The 23,309-nt window shown below is 41.3% G+C and overlaps 1 protein-coding gene across 1 annotated transcript in view; it reads left to right on the top strand.

The window, feature by feature from the left end:
• Nucleotides 1-1,447: 1,447 nt before the first annotated feature.
• Nucleotides 1,448-23,309, top strand: part of MRPL48 (mitochondrial ribosomal protein L48) — a 68,297-nt gene continuing 46,435 nt past the window's right edge. The window contains exons 1-5 of the mRNA XM_081790163.1: nucleotides 1,448-1,591; nucleotides 1,679-1,768; nucleotides 7,902-8,025; nucleotides 8,216-8,269; nucleotides 16,584-16,762. Coding sequence (XP_081646289.1) covers nucleotides 1,448-1,591; nucleotides 1,679-1,768; nucleotides 7,902-8,025; nucleotides 8,216-8,269; nucleotides 16,584-16,762 — 591 coding nt within the window. The remainder of the gene's footprint in view (nucleotides 1,592-1,678; nucleotides 1,769-7,901; nucleotides 8,026-8,215; nucleotides 8,270-16,583; nucleotides 16,763-23,309) is intronic.

Here is a 23,309-nt window from a genome sequence, read left to right on the forward strand (position 1 = left end):
AATTAAAAAAACTCCTACAACTCAACAGTTTAAAGATGAGCAAAGGACTTGAATGGAAATTTCTCCCGAAAAGATATAAAAAATGACTAATAAGCACATGAAAAGACGCTCAACATTGTTGGTCATAAGGTAAATGCAAAACAAAACTACAATGAGATAATATTTCACACCTACCAGGATAGCCATAAAAATTAAAGACAAAATCAGAAAATAAGAAGTGTTGGTAAAGATATGGAGAAATTGGAACCCTCAAACATTGCTGGTGGTAATATAAAGTGGTCCAGCTACCACGGAAAACAGCATGGCAGTTCCTCAAAACTTTGAATCATAGAATTACCATATGATCGAGCAATTCCACTCCCACGTTATATACTCCAAAGTATTGAAAGCACAAAGTCAAATACCTGAATGAAAGTGTTTATAGTTGCGTTCATAATAGCCAAAAGGTAAAAACAACCAAATGTCCATTAACTGATGAACGAATAAACAAATTATGGTATATCCATACAATGTAGTATTATTCAGCCATGAAACAGAATGAAGTACTGATATGAGCTACAACATGGGTGAAACTGGAAAACATTATTCTAAAAGAAGCCAAAAACAAAAGGACAAAAGCGCGTAATTCCACTTAGGACATGTGAAATATCAATAGGCAAATTCAAAGAAACAGAAAAGTAATTAATAGGAGGGGGCAATGGGGAGTTATCACTTAATGGGTAGTTTCCATTTAGGGTGATGAAACATTTTGGAAATAGATAATGGTGAAGTGAACGCCATCAATTTAATGCCACTGGACTGTATGCTTAAAAATGGTTAAAATGGAGGGTGCCTGGCAGGCTCAGTCAGTGGCGACTCTTGTTCTCTGGATTGTGAGTTAAGGCCCCACATTGGGTGTAGGGATTACAAAAGAATAAAATCTTTTTAAAAAATGGGTTAAAATGGAAAATTTTGTTATTTACATTTTTCCACAATTAAGAAAAAATAAAAATAAAAAGAGTTGGTCCTAGGATCAGTTAATCTCTAAGTAGGGTGGCTTATTTAAGTTCCAGAACAGCCCACACTTACAACTGTTGTACCAATCGTTAATTATTAATGGTATCCTCTTAGGCTCTGAAAGCTGTCTAGTTTGGATAATAAATTATATGGTCATCCTATCTCTAAGGATCTCTAATTTTCAATGGTTCTGAGATCCTAACCACGGGCATTAGGACCTTGGAAAGGCTTCATGATGACATCATCTCTAGAAAACTAAAACCCACCGGCCTCCTGGCAACTGGAGGCAGTGCGGGAGCCGTGAGCACTTCATACAAGCGCCTAGCTCCCAAGCGATCAATCAACTCTTTCCTTTGGGTTCCCAAAGCGCACGGCGGAGAAACACTGGGAGAGTACGGCGATAGTGGATAGAGCCAACGGCCCCACCCTCCTCTGCCCCGCCACTCTCAGCATGGCTGCCCCTGTGGAAGTGGGCGAGGGAGCGGCCCACCTCCCTCGGGCCCCAGAGGGGCGGGCCCCGGAAACCAAAGGGCTTCAAGGGACCAGTGGGGAGAGACAAGGGGCCGGAACTAGCGAGGGCGTCGGCTGCAGGGCAGTGAGGGATGGGGGGGGGGGGGGGGGGGGGTTGTTCTTGGGCCAGGCTGGACTTGAGCGCGTATTGTGGTTGCCACGTTATCCCCAGCTTTTGCTGCTGGATTTTGCCCTGTTGGATGCCACCGTCAGAGCTTCCGGTTTGAATTCCAGCAGAGTTGATCAGTCTCCACCCTATTCAGTGCCTGTCCCTCCCCTGCAAAGCCAGCCCTACTCAAAGCCCAGCTGTCCCCTCCCGCTCCTTTAAGATGACTCATCTCAACATCCCATCTCTGAGACAAATTGACGACTCCAGGTGTGGCCTGACGCTTTTTAACTTAAAACAATTTTTTCCTGATTATAAAAATATACGCATAATTCAAAAGATTGTGATAAAACAAAAATGATTATTCCACCAACCAAACTCGATCAAGATTACAGTTTGTCATTCTTCCTTTTTTTGTTCAACTGTGTATCTGTTTTAACACAATTGGGACAATGCTGCATAAAATTATCTATTGTTGTTACATACTATTTTTCTTTGTCGTTTTAATTATATGCATAGTATAAACTATTCCATGGATGAATGAGCCATAATTTTCATATTCCCCCAATGAGCTTTTTAAATTTTTTTAAATGTTTATTTTTGAGAGAGAGAGAGAAAGTGTGAGCAGGGAGGGGCAAAGAGAGAGGGAGACAGAATCCTAAACAGGCTCCAGGCTCTGAGCTGTCAGCACATAGCCCAATGTGAGGCTCAAACTCGTGAACCACGAGATCATGACCTGAGCCCAAGTCCCACCAAGTCACAACTGACTGAGCCACCCAGGCACTCCTTCCCCAATGGCTTTTTAAACACTTGGAACTTTAAGTGAATAGTCAGTTGGAGGTGGGGCAGGTAGAGGAGAGATAGCTAAGAGCTGAGCTATTCCACAACTTCATCCTCCACAAGATGTAAGTTCCACAAGAATTAGATTTTAGAGCGTTCAGAGATGTTACAGTCTTAGGGTTCTAGAGTATTACAGTTTTGAGAAACTCAGAACCATTAAACCTCAGAGTGGTAAGAGTGCGGAAGAAACAAATCCAAACTTTCACCAAGGCAGAAGTATCCAGAGTTGGAAGGCCTGGCTTCCTCTTAGCCAGACTTGAATCATTTATTCACTTGGACTAAGCCTTAGTTTCTTCATCTATAAAATGGAAATAACAACCACAGAATTTTTCTTTAACTGGTTATAGTCTACTATGGCAGAAAAAAGGAATCCATGGTCATTAGAGATGGAAGGACTTTAGGAATATGTGTGTGTGTGTGTGTGTGTGTGTGTGTGTGTGTGTGTGTGTGTGTCTGTATAGCGTATTTATTGTATTATATGTAAAACAATGGATAAAAAGGAACCACTTCTAGATAAAGAAGAAAGCAAGAGTTTGGGAGGGTAGCCCCATTCACTTGGCCTTTTCCTCATCTTAGAGCTTCTAATGCATCACCCTCCTTTTATAGATTTCAGTATGTAGATTTGGGTACAGATTTGAGGTGTATACAGTGGAAATGACTTTCTCCATGTCACATACTGGTAGTTTTCTTAATTTTTATCTATTTTTGAAAGAGAGAGAGATAGAGGATCTGAAGCAGGCTCTGCGTTGACAGCCCAGAGCCTGATGCGGGCTCGAACTTACATACTGTGAGATCATGACCTGAGCTGAAGTCGGACACTTAACCAACTGAGCCACCCAGACACCCCTAGTTTTTCATGATCTCCAGTAGGGTGGTCTTTCCCTGAACATGAACTATTTCCTAAAACATAAGAATGTGTATAAAAGACTGAGATTGCAGGAATAAAAGCATTAACACCAAAGGAAAAATAGGTTACAGACATGAACAGGCAATTCACAAAGGAAATACAATTGAATAACGAAGCGTGGAGGAAAGGTTCAACCATACTAAAAACTGAAAAAGAAAACATGATTTATGAACAACCAATTCTCAAAGATTTAATTTTATTGAGATACAACTGATATATAACATTATATTAGTTTCAGATACATAACATAATGATTCAATATATGTATATATTGTGAAATGATCACCGTAATAAGTTTAGTTAGCATCCATCACCACACCTAATTATAAATTTTTTTCCTTGTAATGAGAACTTTTAAGATATACTCTCTTAGCAACTTTCAGATATACCAAAAGCATTATTAACTAGAGTTAATACATTACATTACATTACATTACATTACATTACAACCCTAGGACTTACTTATTTTGTAACTGGAGTGTATTTTTTTATGTTTATTTATATATTTTGAGTGTGTGTGTGTGTGTGTGTGTGTGTGCACGCTCTTGCACTAGTGGGGGAAGGGCAGAGAGAGGAAGAGAGAGAATCCCAAGCAGGCTCTATGCTATCAGCAGATCAGCAAATGGGCACCCCCATTCACAAAGATTTTTGATATACTTCCACGAACTATACATTCACAAATATTTTTGATTTTTACTTACCAAATTTGGAAAGTTTTCAAATATATTAATATTCAATGCTTGTGAAGATGTGGCAAAAACAGGATTTGGTGCCTCTGAAATAAAGTTTGGCAAAACACATCAAAAGTCTCAAAATGAATCTGTCTAGAACTAATTCTGCTTATCATGATAGCTATCATAAGAAAGTAATCTTAAATATGAAGATTTAGTATAATCTGCAGTACTAGGGCACCTGGGTGACACGGTTAAACTTAAACGTCCAACTCTTGATTTTGGCTCAGGTCATGATCTCATGGTTCCTGGGATCAACCCCTGCATAGGGCTCTGTCAGCATGGAGCCGGCTTGGGATTCTCTCTCTCCCTCTCTCTCTCTGCCTCTCCCCTTGTTTGCACACGTGTGCGTGTGTGTGCATGTGCACACTCTTTCTCAAAATAAGTAAATAAACTTAAATAATAATGATAATGATCTGCAGTATTGAAAGTAAACAATTTAGGATTCAAGGATACATTTTTTTAAAGATATGCATTTTCTTTTTTTTTTTTAAGTTTATTCATTCATTTTGAGAGAGACAGTGCAAGTGGGGGAGGGGCAGAGAGAGAGGTGAACAGAGGATCTGAAGCAGTCTCTGTGCTGACAGCAGACAGCCCCATTTGGGGCTCGAACTCACAAACCATGAGATCATGACCTGAGCCGAAGTCAAAGGTTTAATTGACTGAGCTACCCAGGTGCCCCTCTAATGATACATTTTTTTAAGTTTGTTTATTTATTTTGAGAGAGAGAGAGAGACGGGGGGGGGGGCAGCGAGGAAGGAGAAGGGGCAGAGAGAGAGAGGGAGAGAAAAAGAATCCCAAGCAGGCCCAGCACTGTGAGGGAGGAGCCCAATGGGGGTCTTGACTCACAAACATAAGATCATGACCCTAGCTGAGCCTAAGTTAGAGCCTTAACTGACTGAGCCACCCAGGTGCCCCTCTAATGATACATTTTTATAATAGAATATTATGCAGCTACAAAGTGATATTTGGAATGAGTTTTTAATTTTAATTTTTTTTGAATTTTACTTATTTATTCTTTAATGTTTATTTATTTTTGAGAGAGAGAGCATGAGCAGGGGATGGGCCGGGGGGTGGGGGGGAAGGACAGAGGATCTGAAGCAGGTTCTGTGCTGACAGAGGTGGGCCTGATGAGCTTGAACTCACAAACTGTGAGATCATGGCCTGAGCCAAAGTCAGATGCTCAACTTACTGAGCCATGCAGGAGCCCCTTTAGGATTTTATTTTATTTATTTATTTATTTTTTAATTTTTTTTTCAACGTTATTTTTGGGACAGAGAGAGACAGAGCATGAACGGGGGAGGGGCAGAGAGAGAGGGAGACACAGAATCGGAAACAGGCTCCAGGCTCCGAGCCATCAGCCCAGAGCCTGACGCGGGGCTCGAACTCACAGACCGCGAGATCGTGACCTGGCTGAAGTCGGACGCTTAACCGACTGCGCCACCCAGGCGCCCCTAGGATTTTATTTTTAAGTAATCTTTACACTCAACATGGGACTCAAAGTCAACCCGGGGATCAAGAGTCCCATGCTCCACTGACTGAGCCAGCCAGGTGCCCCTGCAATGAGTTTTTTTTTTTAATATTTTTTTTAATGTTTATTTTTATTTTTGACAGAGAGAGACAGAGAATTAGTGGGGGAGGGGCAGAGAGAGAGGGAGACAGAATCGGAAGCAGGTTCCAGGCTCCGAGCTGTCAGCACTGAGCCCGACCGGGGCTCGAACTCACAGACTGTGAGATCATGACCTGAGCTGAGGTCGGACACTCAACTGACTGAGCCACCCAGGCACCCCGTGAATTTTTAATAACCTAGGGGAAATGTTTATGTCATAATGTACTGGAAACAAAACTGCCCCTAAAATTGTATGAAGACTGTGTTAAAACTATTTTTTAAAGACATGGATAAAAGAAAAATACAATAAAATGTTAAGATATCAGCTATCTTTGGGTAGTGTAGATTAAAAAAAATTTTTCTTTTCTGTCTTCTCCAAATGCTTTACAGTAAGTATGCCCCACCCCTACCCTTTTTAAGAAAAGGCTCTCAAAGTCTCAAGGAAGTGTAGATTATTATAAGAATCACTTACATTTTGGTTAGCAAACCTTGGAGACAAAGGTGTTAAAGTTCTACAGCAAGCTCAATTTTTGTCCACAAGTATTTTTGGGGGTGCCTCTGATGTGTAAATGCTATAAAGATGCTGGGAGAAACACATGCTGAATCAGACAAGGATTCTAAATCAGGCAGCATGGTCTGGTAGTCAGACACACAAAAAAATCTGTAAAAGCTATAAAATAGATAATAAAGTCCATAAAGAGAGTATAGGAAAATATGTTACACAGTTATCAGTGTAGTAGGAGTAATGGGTATGTAACAGAAGTGGTTAGAATGGTAAATTGGAGGAGCACTTGGGTGGTTCAGTTGGTTAAGCGTCTGACTCTTGATTTTGGCTCAGGTCATGATCTCACAGTTTTTGGACTCTGCCCAGCCTGCTTAGAATTCTCTCTCCCTCTCTGTCTGCCCTTCCTCTGCTTGTTCTCTCTCTGTCTCAAAAATAAATAAATTAAAAAAAAATTTTAATGCTTATTTTTTTAACGTTTATTTATTTTTGAGACAGAGAGAGACAGAGCATGAACGGGGGAGGGTCAGAGAGAGGGAGACACAGAATCTGTAACAGGCTCCAGGCTCTGAGCTGTCAGCACAGAGCCCGACGCGGGGCTCCAACTCACAGACTGCGAGATCATGACCTGAGCCGAAGTCGGCCGCTTAACAGACTGAGCCACCCAGGCGCCCCTGTAATATTTATTTTTGAGACAGAGACAGAGCATGAACGGGGGAGGGTCAGAGAGAGGGGGACACAGAATCCGAAGCAGGATCCAGGCTCTGAGCTGTCAGCACAGAGCCCGATGCGGGGCTCGAACTCACAGACCGGGAGATCATGACCTGAGCCGAAGTCGGATGCTCAACCGACTGAGCCACCTAGGCGCCCCTTAAAAGAAAGAAAGAAAGAAAGAAAGAAAGAAAGAAAGAAAGAAAGAAAGAAAGAAAGAAAGAAAGAAAGAAAGGTAAATTGGAGATGGATCATGAGAGCAATGAATGCCAAGGTAAGGAGTGTGTTGTTAAATTAGAGAACTGTAAGGAGCTATTGAAAGTTTTGTTTGATTTATTTTGTTTAAATTTTTTCTTTTAATGTTTATTTATTTTTGAGTGAGAGAGACAGAGCAGTGGGGGAGGGGGAGGGGCAGGGAGAGAGGGAGACAGACTCTGAAGCAGGCCCCAGGCCCTGAGCTGTCCAGCCCAATGCAGGGCTCGAGCCCAGGAACCATGAGATCATGACCTGAGCTGAAGTCAGATGCTTAATCAACTGAGCCACTCAGGCACCCCATTTTTATTTTGTTTGTTAAATCATAATCTCCATTATATGTGCTTCAAATGACTGCTTTTGGAAATGAACTGGGGTGGGGATGAGACTGAAGGTTTGCAGATCAATGAGAAGGCCAGCACAATAATTCAGGTAGAAGACTGTGAAAGTGGACCTTGGGCAGTATGGAGGTAAAGAAAATGATCATTCAAATAAAGATAGAGGATAGCTGGAGATGAAAGTTAGAAACTCCTATCTCAGTAGTTCAAGGAGGTAGTATTATTCTATGAGGAATTTATTTCAAAATCTGCCTCCACACCATGATCGTGTAAAATCTGCACCTGTGTCTCCTCATCCCAAGCTACCAGGCAGGAGAATTGCACTAGAGGTTATGAATAGTTTGCTAGAGTGAAATTATGTTCTTTCTGTTTTTTGTTTTGTTTTGTTTTGTTTTTCAGTATACATTTGGTATCTGGTGCAAGGTACAGAAGGAGAGGAGGAGGATGGCCTCTCTGGTGTCCAAGTATCCTAGTGGCCCTGTGCTGGCGAGCTTTGTGCACCAGGTACTCTCCCAGTATCCCTGTGCTAGAGGCTGGGCTGGACTAACCTGAGCACAGGTTCTGGGTTTCTGGAAGGATTGACTGAGTGGCACACCTAGCTGCCTGATAAATGGTTCTTTGTACCCTTCCTTCTTACAGCCTTCTATGATCTCACTAACCACTCGAGCTTCCCTCTTGCAGCCTCTTTCATCATCCTTTCTCCCTTTCTCCAGGGTTAGGTAATCCCTTCTCACTGGGCCTAGACCTGCACAAGCAGAAAATTCCTGGTAAAGTGTAGGCTGGTGAGTCAGCATCATTCCCTTCCGGCTTTCCTTCTGGTAGCCAGCTCTCTTTCGCCTCTGGCCTTTTATCTTTTGATTTTTTCTTGTAAGTATGATTTTCTTTGTACCAAAACCATTCCAAAGAATAGAAGCTGAGAAGTTCTACCGAAGCTAAAATAGTTCTCAACTGGAGGTAGCTTAATGCATATATTTTTACTTTAGCCATAAACTAGAGCTATTTGGCAACGTTGGGAAATTTTTTATAACAGGTACCATAGAATTATTACTTTAAAGGAAGTTTAATCTGAGATCAAACATATTCTTCAAAAGGGCCTCCCTTTATTCTCTCTTCTTCCCTAAGGCTTTCTCTGATGTGGCTGTGCTGAGGACTGGAGCAGGGCTTTTTTAAAGCTTTTATAGAGGGGGTACCTGGGTAGCTCAGTTGGTAAAGTGTCCGACTTCGGCTCAGGTCACGATCTCACGGTTCACGAGTTCAAGTCCCATGTCACGCTCTGTGATGACAGCTCAGAGCCTGGAGCCTGCTTTGGATTCTATGTCTCCTTCTCTCTCTGTCCCTCCCCTGCTCACGCTCTGTCTCTGTTTCTCTCTCAAAAATAAATAAACATTAAAAAGAAATTAGGCTTTTGCAGAAGGTTGACTTGTAAAAATAAAGCCAGAAAGGCAAAGTTCCTCCATGTTTTTTTGGTGTTGCAAGATCTTGGAGAAATCTAAACTCCATAATTATCACTAAGAACTTTTAAATATTCTTTCATTCATTACTTCATTCAATATTTGTTGGAGCCTCATTATGTTCTATGACCTGTGCTAAATTATTGGGGTACGAAGAAAAATGAAGAATACTCCTTTAAGAATACACTGCTCAGGACTAAGTATGAGATGAAGTTGGGGCTCCTGGCTGGCTCAGTTGGTAGAGCACGTGACTCTTGATCTCAGGGTTGTGAGTTCCTGCCCCACACTGGGTGTAGAGATTACTTAAAAAAAAAATCTTAAAAAAAAAAAGATAAAGTGGACAAATATTAGGAGACCTCTGTCTGGAGCGGGAGGGGAATTTACAAGGCTAAAGAAGTTGGTGCTTCAGTGCACTTAGCCTCCATTCTTATCTGGGAAAAGACCTCAATGTGAGTCCCTCAGTAAAGTTGCTTGTGGCCCAAATTCATGTGTACTGTATAGACACCAGTTCACGAAGTGTTTTTGAGATTGGCAATGGGAGGATCTCAGCACTTGTAGTTTGCTTTTGGTGTTGGTGTTGTTGACCATTAGAAGCAACATCCAGAGCTAGAAATATATTGTCATTACCCTGTTTTTTGCCACGTCCAAGTTGTTTAAGCTTAGGCAAGCCACCTATCTTCTTCCCTTTGGTTTTTTATCTACAAAGTGAGAAAACTTACCTATCGTAACTTTGATAAAAATTGCATAATGTTCATGTAAGTTGTTTGAAAAGTACAAAACAATAAACACAATAATATCTGTGTTAATCTTTTAGGTGAAAAAAATTACTCCTTTAAAAATGCTCACAATGCAAATAGTGTGTTGAGAGAAAGTGACCTCGAAGTGGGGGAGGGGCAGAGAGAGAGAGAGAGGAGAGAGAGAGAGAATCCCAAGCAGGCTCCATGCTGACCATGCAGACCCCAATGTAGGACTTGATCTCACAAACCTGAAAGATCATGACCTGAGCATAAACCAAGAATTGGAGGCTTAACTGACTGAGCCACCCAGGTGCCCCAATAATTTTTTAAAGTTTGTTTGTTTGTTTGTTTGTTTGTTTGTTTTGAGAGGGAGAGAGAGAGAGAGAGCAGGGGAGAGGCAGAGAGACAGGGAGAGAGAGAATCTCAAACAGGCTCTGTGCTGTCAGCACAGAGCCCAAGGCAGGGCTTGAACTCAGGAACCATGAGATCATGACCCCAGCTGGGAGGATCAGTCAGATGCTTAACCAACTGAGCTACCTAGGCACCTCGCCCCAATAATTTTTTTTAAGTTTATTTATTTATTTTGAGAGAGAGAGCATGCACAGGGAAGGGCCTAGAGGGAGAGAGGGAGAGAGAGAATCCCAAGCAGGTTCCACAAACACAGAGCCAGATGCAGGGCTTGATCCCACAAACCTTGAGATCATGACCTGAGCTAAAATCAAGCATCGGATGCTCAACCAACTGAACCACCCAGGTGCCCCGTAATCATTTTTTAAAGTTAAGTGATCACAAATTACTATTTGGTTCTGTTATCCTTAGCCCTACTATCTTAGCTGCCTCTCTTATAATATCCACTCATCATGAAGGCAAAACTATCCAGAACATGGACCCAAAAGGATTTGTTTCAGGCAACCTTTACAGGTGGCATTCAAATGTTCTACCCGTTTTCTTCTATTTCTCCCACTGGGGAGGTCAGGAGGAATTTGGTGAGCCTCAATCTATTTCCCACTCTAGGATGATGGCCCAAGGAGCTTCAGGAAATAAAGGGGGGGGGGTGGCAGCAGGTCACATGCCAGGGAGAATATTTCTTTATATACACATTTCAGTTAAACTTGAAGTCCCTGAAACATTCACTAGTCTCTCTTTTTCAAAGTCACACCATGAGTGGGGCACCCAGCTTGGCTCAATTGGTAGAGGGTGCAACTCTTGATCTCCAGGTCATGAGTGCAAGCCCCACATTGAGTGTGGAGCCTACTTAAAATAATAATAATAATATTATTATTATCAACAATAATAATAATAACAAATCACACAGTGGGTAAATGATGGAAGCAGGGTTGGATCTGAGCCCATATTCTCTGCACATTCTCCCATCTTTATGTGTCTACTATGCCACTTGTGGATGTACAGACAAGAATGATGTCATAGAGGTAGGAGAAAAAAGAGAAAGAAGAATAGGAAGCTTTCATTTCAGTTCACCAGATGCATATTACTATGGGCCAGGCCCTGGACTAGATGTTGGACATACAAAGATGAATAAGGTACATCCTTTACCTTGGGCAGCTCATAGTCTGTAGGAGGATAAAGCAAGAAAGCAGGAGACTTGGTACCTGGAAAGTTGGCCTGTGTTGAGCTATCTTGGTTTCTCTAAGGGAGTCTTAGTTTTTAGAGGCTAAAGACAAAATAAGCCAGAGAAATTACAGAATAGCTGCAGATACAAGGATTTCTGGCCACATCTGTATGAAAGTGTCTTTCTGGCAAACTCAGCAAGCTCATATTCCTTTATAACACATGACATCATCAACTGAGCTTGGAAACAATAATATCCATTCCAACACATTAATAGATATTGCTGCTATGGTGTCTTTACATCCATATATACTGATTTCACCTTCCTTTCGGGTCCTAGATTCCTGACCTTTTAAAGTATTCTAGTTGTCTTGAAAAATCCTTGTGCTTTGCCAACAGAATTAATTGTCCCTTTCTTCCTTCTTATCCCGCTTCCCCTCAGCTTTCTCCCTCCTCAGAGTGTATGAACAGTACAAAGATAGGTTTTGTATCTTACCAGGTTACATTTGCCTGGGCTAGACAAGGAAGGAAACTCTCTGGCCAAGCCAATCTGCCCTTTTGGAAACCTATAGTCACCATCCGGTGGAACAGAAGGAGCACAGGTGCTGAAATCAGGTAGGTCATCACCTGCAGCGTGACTTATGTTTACTAGGTAACTTCTTTGTTTCTTTGTTCCTCATCTATGAAACGAGTGAGTGATTCTCAACTTCACACAGGCATTGGGGGAGTTGAATGAACCTATATACCTGGAAAGACCTGACCTGGCACAAACTAAGAACTCAATAGTTTTGTTTTGTTTTTTTTCTAAAATCTCAACAGCTTTTAGATACGCCGTGCAGGCAAAAAACAAAACAAAACAAAAAAAACAGTCACTGTGGTGGAGGAGGGATGACTTATCTGCTATTTCTCAGGCAGAATTAATTGCCATCTCTGTGTGGTCCCAATATTTTGCACGTAATTCTGCTATTTCATTTACTATACTATATATTAATTATTTGTTACTATCTCTTCCACATATTAAATTGTGAGTTCCTCAAGAACTGAGATCCTATCTGATTAATTTATTCTAGTGGCTAGCACAAGACATGGAGATCTGACTTCTAGCCTTGATTTAAAAGCTGATTGAGGGGTGCCTGCTGGCTCATTCGGTAGACCATGCAACGCTCGATCTTGGGGTTGTGAGTTTGAGCCTGATGTTGGGTTTAGAGATTACTAAAAGAAAGAAGTAAACTTAAAAAAAAATAGGTAAAAGCTGATTGACTCTAAGTGAGGCTTTCTGACATTCAATTGCTTCATAATAATTTTTTTAATGTTTATTTTATTTTTGACAGAGAGAGACAGAGCATGAGTGAGGGAGGGGCAGAGAGAGAGGGAGACACACAATCCAAAGCAGGCTCCAGGCTCTGAGCTGTCAGCACAGAGCCCGACGCGGGGCTCGAACTCACAGACCACGAGATCATGACTTGAGCCGAAGTCAGACACTCAACCGACTGAGCCACCCAGGCACCCTGTTTGCTTCATAATAATTGATAACTGCCTTCTATTAAGTGACCACTATATGCAATGCTGTATGCTCAGAGCATCACTTAACTATGAATTTGTCCCTTTAGATGATCTCTTAGCAACTCTGCCCCTAAGAGATTAAGGGCTACCTTTGGGAGGCATAGATTTACCTACTTAGCCCTTTGCAGCTCCTTGGAATTTCATCATAGGAAAAATTGATAAAACAATAGGTTAAGGGATCTTGACAGGGTTTCTGACACCAAAGCAAACTCCCTATCACTGAAGCCCCATTCATATTTACCAGGTTTTACATCTTTTCCTTGTTAAGGAAAACAAAAACAACAAAATCAGTAGCAGCAATAACAGCAACAATAAAAATAATTGCATATTTATTATTTCACTTGACGTTGATTTTATGTGACCATGTTCTCCCTTCATACACAGAGTTTATGTGCATATCTCTGTAGTTAGAATCCCTTATTGCTTTATAATTGTTTATAATTTGACTTCCCTACTGATCTCTACCAGCCACTTAAAAAATTATAAATATTTAGGGTGTGCAATATGATGGTTTGATATATATACATAATGAAATGATTATTGTGGTTCAACTAGTTAACATACCATTTCCTCATATAGTTATCTTTTGTGATGAGGGCACCTAAAATTTACTCTCTTAGCATATTTGCAGTATTCAATACAGTATTATTAATTATAGTTATCATGTCGTACTTTAGATCTCTAAACTTAATTTATCCTGCGTAACTGGAACTTTGTACCCTTTGATCAACACTTCTCCATTCTGCCCCCCGGTCCTGCTCAAGCCCCTGGTAACCACCATTCTCTACTCTGCTTCTATGAGTCCAACTATTTTAAATTCCAAGTATAAGTGAGATCATGGAGTATCTGTCTTTCTGTGCCCATCTTATTTCATTCAGCATAATATCCTCCAGTTTCATCTATGTTTTAACAAATGACAGGATTTCCTTCTTTTGAAAGGCTGGTATAATATTTCATTATATATTCGCTATTTATACTGTTTTCCATTGTGGATATACCAATTTACGTTCTCACCAACAGTGTGCGAGGGTTTCCTTTTCTCCACATCCTTGCTGAAACTTAGCTTTTGTCTTTTTAATAATAGCCATTCTAACAGGTGTGAGATAATATCTCATTGTGGTTTTGTTTTGCATTTCCCTCATGAGTAGTGATGTTCAGCATCTTTTTTGTGTGTGTGTGTGTGTGTGTGTGTGTGATTAAATTTATTTTTTTTATTTTTTAATATATGAAATTTACTGTCAAATTGGTTTCCATACAACACCCAGTGCTCATCCCAAAAGGTGCCCTACTCAATACCCATCACCCACCCTGCCCTCCCTCCCACCCCCCATCAACCCTCAGTTTGTTCTCAGTTTTTAACAGTCTCTTATGCTTTGGCTCTCTCCCACTCTAACCTCTTTTTTTTTTTTTTTTCCTTCCCCTCCCCCATGGGTTTCTGTTACGTTTCTCAGGATCCATATAAGAGTGAAACCATATGGTATCTGTCTTTCTCTGTATGGCTTATTTCACTTAGCATCACACTCTCCAGTTCCATCCACGTTGCTACAAAAGGCCATATTTCATTTTTTCTCATTGCCACGTAGTATTCCATTGTGTATATAAACCACAATTTCTTTATCCATTCATCAGTTGATGGACATTTAGGCTCTTTCCATAATTTGGCTATTGTTGAGAGTGCATTCAGCATCTTTTTTAAAAAAATTTTTTTTAACGTTTTATTTATTTTTGAGACAGGGAGAGACAGAGCATGAACAGGGGATGGTCAGAGAGAGGGAGACACAGAATCTGAAACAGGCTCTAGGCTCTGAGCTGTCAGCACAGAGCCCAACGCGGGGCTTGAACTCACAGACCGCGAGATCATGACCTGAGCTGAAGTTGGCCGCCTAACCGACTGAGCCACCCAGGCGCCCCCAGTATCTTTTTACGTACTGTTGGCCATTTGTGTGTCTTCTTCTGAGAAATGTCTATTCAGGTCCTCTGCCCATTTAAAAAATTCTTGATTTATAATTGACATACCATGTTATATTAGTTTCAAGTGTACAACATATATATTGATTTAACACTTCTATGTACTACTCAGTGGTCACTATGATAAGTGTAGTTACCATCTGTCACCATACAAGGTTATTACGATATTATTGCCTGTGTTCCCTATGCTGTACTTTTCATCTCCATGACCTATTTTATAACTTAAGTTGGTACCTGTTAATCCTCTTCATCTATTTTGCCCACCCCCACCCATCTCCCCTCTGGACCACTGATTCGTTCTCTGTATTTAAGAATCTGTTTATTTTGTTTTTTAGATTCTACAGATAAGTGAAATCATATGGTAATTGTCTTTCTCTTTCTGACCTATTTCACTTAGCATAATATCCTCTAGGCCCATCCATGTTGTGGCAATTGCCTTTGTCCATTTAAAATAAAGTGCCATTGGGGTGCCTGGGTGGCTCAGTCGGTTGAGTGTTGGTTCTTGATTTTGGTTGAGGTCATGATCTCACGGTTCATGGGTTCAAGACCCACATCCAGTTGTGCCCTGACAGCACTAAGCCTGCTTGGGATTCCCCCTCTCCCTCTCTTTCTGTCCCTCCCCTGCTCGAGCACGTGCATGTGCTCTCTCTCTCTCTCTCTCTCTCAAAATAAATAAGTAAACTTAAAAAAAAAAATTGAGTGCTATTGAGTTGAATTCCTTATATACTTTGGGTTTTAACCCCTTAGCAGAGGTATGGTTTGCAGATGTTTTCTCCCATTCTGTAGGTTGTCTTTTCACTCTGTTGATTTTTTCCCTTGCTGCACAGAAGCTTTTTAGTTTGATGAAATTCCCTATGAGCTACTTAAGTTCAGGGACCATGTAATATTCATCTCCGTATTCCCAAGATTCAATAAGAGGACTGGCACTATGTTATGATAAGTAAATGGTTAAGGTGTGTAAAGTAAATGAATGTGCAGTGTCATCATTATCTCATGTGAGAAGGCTTATATAAGAGGGAAAACACTTTGCATAAGGAGACTGAGTTTGAAACTCAGCTGTGCTTCAGTTGGTTGGCCTGGAAGAAGTCTCTTAACCTCTTGGAATATCCTTATATCTAAAATCAAGTGATAATATTTCACTAACAGTCTTGTGGGGAATAAATTAAGTGATGCTCTGAGCACAATGCATTGCACATAATTGTCACTCAGTAGAAAGTAGTTATTATTGGGGTGCCTGGGTGGCTCACCCAGTTGAGCATAGGCTCAGGTCATGATCTCACGGTTCATGGGTTCCAGTCCCAAGTAGGGCTCTGTGCTGACAGCTCAAAGCCTGGAACCTGCTTCGGACTCTGTGTCTCCCTCTCACTGACCCTCCCCTGCTTGTGCTCTGTCTCTCTCAAAAATAAACACTAAAAAAATTTTTTTTAAGTAATAAAAAAAGAAAGTTATTATCAATTATTAATTACAAGGCAACTGAACGTCAGAAAAACTCGCTTAGGGCCAATCAGCTTTTAAATCAATGTTAGAAGTCAGTTCTCCATGTCCTGTGCTAGCCACTGGAATGAATGAATCATACAGGATCTCAGTCCTTGAGGAACTCACAAATATGTGAAAGAGACAGTAACAATTAATTAATACATTGTATGTTGGATGAAATATCAGAATTGTGTGCAAAACACTGGGACAACATAGATGTGGCAATGAATTCTGCCTGGAAAAATTGCAGTGAAGGTGACATTTAAGCCGTGGTTAGGGCAGTCTTGAAGGGATTTCTAGATACTGAGTCTCAGAAGCTACCGGAACCAAGGTGCTGCAGGGATTGAATGTGTCTCGGTCGGATATTGATACTGGACCCAGGCGAGGTGTTCCGTCAGTGTTTCCAGACGCCGGGAGATCGCTGCAGCTTGGGCGGGTCTTCAGCTTGCACAACTACCGGCCGCAGCAGCAAAGGATGAACGGAGCTCTAGGAAAGGTAGGTTCCACGCACGCTGGGCGCGGCGGAGGTGGTGGGGAGACTAGAGGTGGGTGGTGGCCGCCTGGCTATCACGGCCTCTGCAGACATCCGGGTATGAAACACTGGCGAGAACAAGGTTCTCCCGGCAGCACCCGCGGCTTCTTGCGGTCAAAGGGTTGTGTTTCATCCACTCCTCCCCGGGCGAACACAGCTGCGATTACCCGTGGGCCACGCCCCCTCCGCTAGCCACGCCCCCTCCGCTAGCCACCCTCGCCACTCATTGGCCTGGAAAGGGAAGAGCCGCACAGTGGAAAACTCTTAGAGATTGTCGGAACCTATGCTGGTTCCGACAATGTCTGTGACCTTGAGCAGGTCATTTTTATTTTTGCGTTAAGTAATCAACTTCCAGAGTGTTTTAACTTGGTGACCTGATTAGGATGTGAGGCTACTTGACGATAAGAAAAGGATAATAAGCTAAAATTTTACCTAACAAAACCCTATTTAAATGACTTCAGTAAAACCGTCTGAATCACGGTAAAGGCAGTCCTTGGTCTTCTCTTGCCCTTTTAACAGACGAACAGATTACAGGTGTGTTGTTTTAGATATATCATGATGCTTAGAATGATGTCTTACTTTTAGCAATTTTTGTTAAAATTGTATTTTAGCCGTTAATTGTAGAGATTATGTCTCCATGATGTACAGATCAGCATGATCTTTGCTGTTCATGGAACTACCAGTAGGTATCTTCAGGTGGGCCCTGAATGTCTTTAGGCTTGTTTCCTTAATGGTGCACACCTTGCTTCTTTATGAAATAACTCACTGATGTTCACCTCAGCCTAATTGTGAGAATTTGGCCAGATCTGGTGAAAGGATAATAGAAAAAAATCAGGAAGTTTCAAAATTCCATTGTTAAAGATAGATTGGTGACTCTGTGCTCCTGCTGTATTTCTTTTTATTCTGAGGACTGCTGAAAGGGAGGGATAATTTTTCAAGGAATACTGTTTTCTACCATTCTCTACTACAGGAGACCCCATGGAAATCTGTCATTAGGGCATCACCTAAAGATTCAAGGGCGGATAGGACCTCTCCAAGTCTGATGCCACTGTTACCTTTCAGACACCTTTGTTATTGATTTTGTTCTTCCACTCTGCTCTATTGCTTTGGCCAGAGAGTCTTCACTTGGAGTGTCCTCACCTTCTCACCACCCATCCAAATGCTCCATCCCTCAGCACCCAGCTCAGGTCTCATCTTTTCCATAAAACCTTTCTGACCACATTGTCTAAAATGCCTCAACTAGCTAGTGTTATCTTTTGGCATCTAATCATATGTAGTCTTGTGACCATCTTTGTCTCAGCCTGTCTGGAAGTGTTAGTTAATACTTTACGTTTATAAGGAAAAGCCATGCGACTTGCATCACACCCGGATTCTATCTCTTGTGAGGTATATGACCTTAGGTGGGTTATTTGAGCTCTCTGTGCTTCAGTTTCATATCTATGGAATGCAGATGATAATGCCCACCATATGGAATTGTTGTAAAGATTATACAAGATAATGTAAATAAGATTAGTTTGTAAGGTGTGAAGGAATGTATGCAGGAATATTGATATTATTTCACAGTTTATATACTGCTTTCATTTGCATAGTTTCATTTGATTTTCACAGTATTATGAGATAATCTTGGCAGGCACAACAAATCAGGAAATGGAAGCAAGCTACTGGCACAGTGTCTGGTACATAATAGTTCTCAAATATTCTACTGAATGCCTGAATGAATGAATGCTCTTTTTTTAAATAGGTCAACAGCCATTTAAGTGGTGGAGCTGAGACTGGAACCAAGATTTTCTACCTCTCCTAAGACCCAACTACTTTTCCTTTTTCATTCCTCATTTCACAGATGAGGAGAACCAAAACCTTCCTTAACCTTCCCAGTCCTTTCCATCTTTGTGACCTGTACAGCCCATTACACTGCTCTCACATTGCAGTGTAATAAATAATTTGCACATCTCCTGCCTTCACTAGAAAGATTTGAGAGTAGGCAACTGTATTTTTTTTTTAACGTTTATTTATTTTTGAGACAGAGAGAGACAGAGCATGAACGGGGGAGGGGCAGAGAGAGAGGGAGACACAGAATTGGAAGCAGGCTCCAGGCTCTGAGCCATCACCCCAGAGCCCAACGCGGGGCTCGAACTCACGGACTGTGAGATCGTGACCTGAGCTGAAGTCGGACGCTTAACCGACTGAGCCACCCAGGCGCCCCCAACTGTATTTTCTTTATGTCTATATGTACCCAGCCCACAGTGTACTTGGCCTAAAGTAGCTCCTGATAAATACTGAGTGAATAAGTGACTGAACAAAAATTGACATTACATGCAAGTAAATGGTAGAGCTGGGACTAGAACTTCAGACTCTTAGCTCAGTGTTCTTTCCTTAGGAGCCCAAGGAGTTTTTAGCTTACAGTCATCTCACATTTGAGATGAGTGAAAAGCCCTGCTTTAGTGGAATAAAACAGGGTGGGATTACATACCTCTTTGGGTCAATAGAAGTAGTAAGTAGAAGTAGTGTTAAGACCATAATGCCGATATTCATCAAACCCCAGAAAACATACTGATTGATCAAGATGGCAGGATGATGTCTGTGGAAGTCAGAACATACCAGCGAATGAGTAATGACTCACCTGCGGAGTTACTTTCCACATAAAATGGATGGTCCTGGAATATCAGGCTTAGGTCTGAATGTCACTCACCCTGAGATTACTGTTCTTCCCTCTGGGATTACCATACCTCTGAACCACAAGGATATGATTAGGTGAGGTGTGGTGATCACAAAAGGTATGCCAGAAGGAGCAACCTTGGGTACTGATCTCATTGTAAGGTGTTTTCAACTAAAAACATTGAAGTCTAACGTGGGGTAGAGTTCATGTAAACAAAGAGCAGTGAGGACTGAAGCAAATGACAAACCAACAGACATGAATTAGGAGGACATAAGATGTGACATAGGAGGGCACAAGTTTCAGGGTGCCTAGAAAGGCGGGGAGTCCCAAAGCCCAGGAACGTGGCCAGGAAGTTGGCTATTTTCTGGTTACTATTAGACTGTAAGCTCTGCAGGACAGGGATATTTTACTATTTTGTTCATGGTTTTCTCCTTAACACCTGTCACACACTAAAGTACATATTGTTTAATAAATGAGGAGCTGAACAATCACCACATCATCATCACTGCTACCAATTTGATCATTAACAACGTGCCTTGCACTTGCTAAGTCCTTTTTATATATTATCTAATTTAATTGTATCAACAACTCTTATGAGATAAATATTTTTATAACCTCTTTAAAGATAAGGAAATGAGGTTTGGATGGATTTATTAATTTAATCAGCAGATGTTTACTGACCACCCACAATGTGCCAGAGTATGGTAGGTGTTGGGATGTAGCAGTTTCCTGTCTTCATGGAGCTTATATTCTTAGCAAAATAGACAGGCCAATTAAGCATATAACTACTTAATTAATTGTGATAAATGCCCCAAAAGAGATTCTGGGTGCTATGTGAGTGTATAACAGCAGGATCCAGGTACATCTGAGCAGTAAGGAAAGTTTTCTTGAGGATGTTACATGACTAAGACTTAAAGAATGCTAGAATTCAGACAGAGAGAGTATGTGCAAAGGCCCTGAAATGAGAACACGTTTGGAGTTCCAGAGGGCCCAGAAGATATTGGGAATGAGAGAAGCAGTGGGACTTGAACCAAGGGAGAATGTGCAGAGAAATGTGGGGATGAGTCTTGGGGAGATGGTAGGGGATTGGACTTAAATTTCAGGTAACCACAGGTATTTTGAAACAGTTTAGCCCTGGAGGAAGGTAGGAAATTGGGCTTAATAAAGGTCAACTGTGGCCTAGAAGTACCACCCAGCAGTTATGGTGGAAGGCCAGACGTTTCTTTCTTTTTAAAAAAATTGAGATATCATTCATATACCGTAATATTTACCCTTTTAAGATGGACAGTTGAGTGGTGTTTAGTATATTTACAGAGTTGTGCAGCTATCATCAAAATCTAATTCCAGAGCATTTTCTTCTCTGCAAGAAGAAACTGTACCCATAAGCAGTCATTCCTCATTCACCCCTCTGCCCATCCCCATGTAATCACTGATCTGCTTTCTGTCTGTATGGATTTGTCTGTTCTGGTCATTTCATGTAAGTAAATCGTAAGTATGCAGAGCCAAGTATATTTTTTAACATTTATTTATTTATTTATTTATTTGAGAGAGTGCGCACATGCAAGCACGAGCAGGGGAGGGGCAAAGAGAGTGAGAGAGAGAATCCCAAGCAGTCTGTGCACCATCAGCACAGAGCCTGATGCGGGGCTTGAATTCATGAACCATGAGATCATGACCTGAGCCGAAACCAAGAGTCAGATGCTTAACCAACTGAGCCACCCAGGTACCCTGAAGCAATGTATTTCTTCCTAAAAAAAAAAAAAAAAAATTAATGTTTATTTTTGAGAGGCAGAGAGACAGAGCATGAGTAGGGAGGGGCAGAGAGAGAGGGAGACAGAATTTGAAACATGCTCCAGGCTCTGAACCGGCAGAGCATGGAGCCCGATCCAGGGCTCGAACCCACAAACTGAGAAATGATTTGAGCCAAAGTTGGACACTTAACCGACTGAGCCACCCAGGCGCCCCAGAGGCCAAATATTTCTTAAGTGACTTGCCAAAGATCAGACAGCTAGCTATTAAAATGGAAGTTTCAGTATTTAAACCCAGGTTTGTGTGAATCTATAATCTGTGCTCCTAATAGCCATAAAGACTCAGTGCAAAGATGGACTTGGACAGTCAAGAAATTAAACATATGAGGAAGAGACTTGGCCAAAGGGAAAACTACAAACAAAAGCAATTTTGAAAGAACTTAGGAAAAAGTTGGCCAGAACACCACTTGCCAGCTGTGTGCTTTAGGCACATGAATTCACCTTTCTGAGCTTTGGTTTCCTCACAGTTAAATGCGGGTAGAAATACCTACCTCACAGAATAGTTGTGAGGATTAAGGGAAATGATGTTTGGCATATAGCAGGTGCTCAGCGAATGGTGGGATTATTGATGCCATTATTATTAGCATACGAATTTCATACTAATATAAATTAGTATCATTCTTTTGAGAGGTAGTGTGGTAGAATGGAAGGCATGGACTTTAGATTCACTCAGACTTGGGTTTGAATTCTTGGTGCCTCTTATCAAACCTATAACTTTGGGCAATTTTCCTAAACCTTTGGTTTTTCCTCTATAAAATGGATGCAATTATCTCAATTATGCCTCTATCAGAGGATTAGTGTAAAGATGAACTGAAATAGTATACACAAACTGCTTACCACAAAGAAGGTACTCAATACATGATGTAACTGCTACTTTAAATATTTGTTGATATAGAAATGTATTCTGTTAATATTTGTAAAACAACTTTCAGTTGCTTTCATGGGCCCCTGACTCACTGTTGTCACCACTCACCCTGGGGTTCTGGGTGTGTGAAGATACTCATTCCATATAGATTTCTCCCCATGACTTCAATTCTCTGTAGATGCGCAGTCCCCTGGTTCTTGGCTCCTGAGCTCATGGCACAAGTATTTTTGTAACCCACTGCAGCAGCTGTGTCCTCATTCATTCATTCATTCACTAGCGTCACCACCTCCTCTCCCATTTGCTGTGGAGCTATCGCTGCTTTTCATTTGCTGATTGGGGGGGAGTGGGTATTTGTGGATACAGTCCCAAAATAGATTACTTTTGTTCTGATAAATAATGCCGAGCATCGCAGGGAAGAGGAATCACATTTCCCAGAGCTGAAAGGGAGAGTTCACGCTACAATTTGAATGTCTTCCAGAAAGTTGTCAACCCTTAATCCTGGCTTTTAGATAATTAAATCCTTTGCTTTTGTGGAGACTCAGAAATCTGAATGATTAAAGTGAGGAAAAATCAGTGTCCTCTAGATCTTTCTTCCCATCCAATTCTTCTGTATGAGGTAACCCACTTAATATATTTTCTTCACTCATTTCTATTCTGTTTGTCACGGTTGATAGACCTTGGGCCTGGAGGAATCTTAGGCTAATCTGCTCCAGCTTCACAGAGGGGAAGTACTGGCCAAGGTGTGATGGTGGAGCTGGAGCTCCTGTCTCCCAAGGCTCCCCGTTGCCTACCTGCTTTTTATGCTGGCTAATATTAGGTTAAGCATATTGTGCACATAATTACAAAGTCTTTTAGTATCTGGTTAATTGCAGTTTTAAGGATTGCCTATGCATTTTGCCTTTCCTTCCATCTATTCATACCCTTTCCAATCTTCATGACCTCACATTCTCTGAGAGACTTTTCCTAAATTTGATCACCCCCAGCCCAATTTCTTAAGCACTAACACATATGAGAGAGGATATAGAATGGTGGGAAAATTATGGACTTTAGAGTCAGAGAATTCTAAGATTGTATGCTAGTTCTGATAGTGGCTGTTTGACTTTGGGTAGATTACTTAACCTCCATTTCTTCAACTGTAAAATGAGGTAATAATACTTATTCTGATTCAGATGCATGGTAGGT

This window comes from Panthera onca, chromosome D1, assembly GCF_046562875.1.
Source record: "Panthera onca isolate mPanOnc1 chromosome D1, mPanOnc1 haplotype 2, whole genome shotgun sequence".
NCBI classification, from domain to species: Eukaryota; Metazoa; Chordata; class Mammalia; order Carnivora; family Felidae; genus Panthera; species Panthera onca.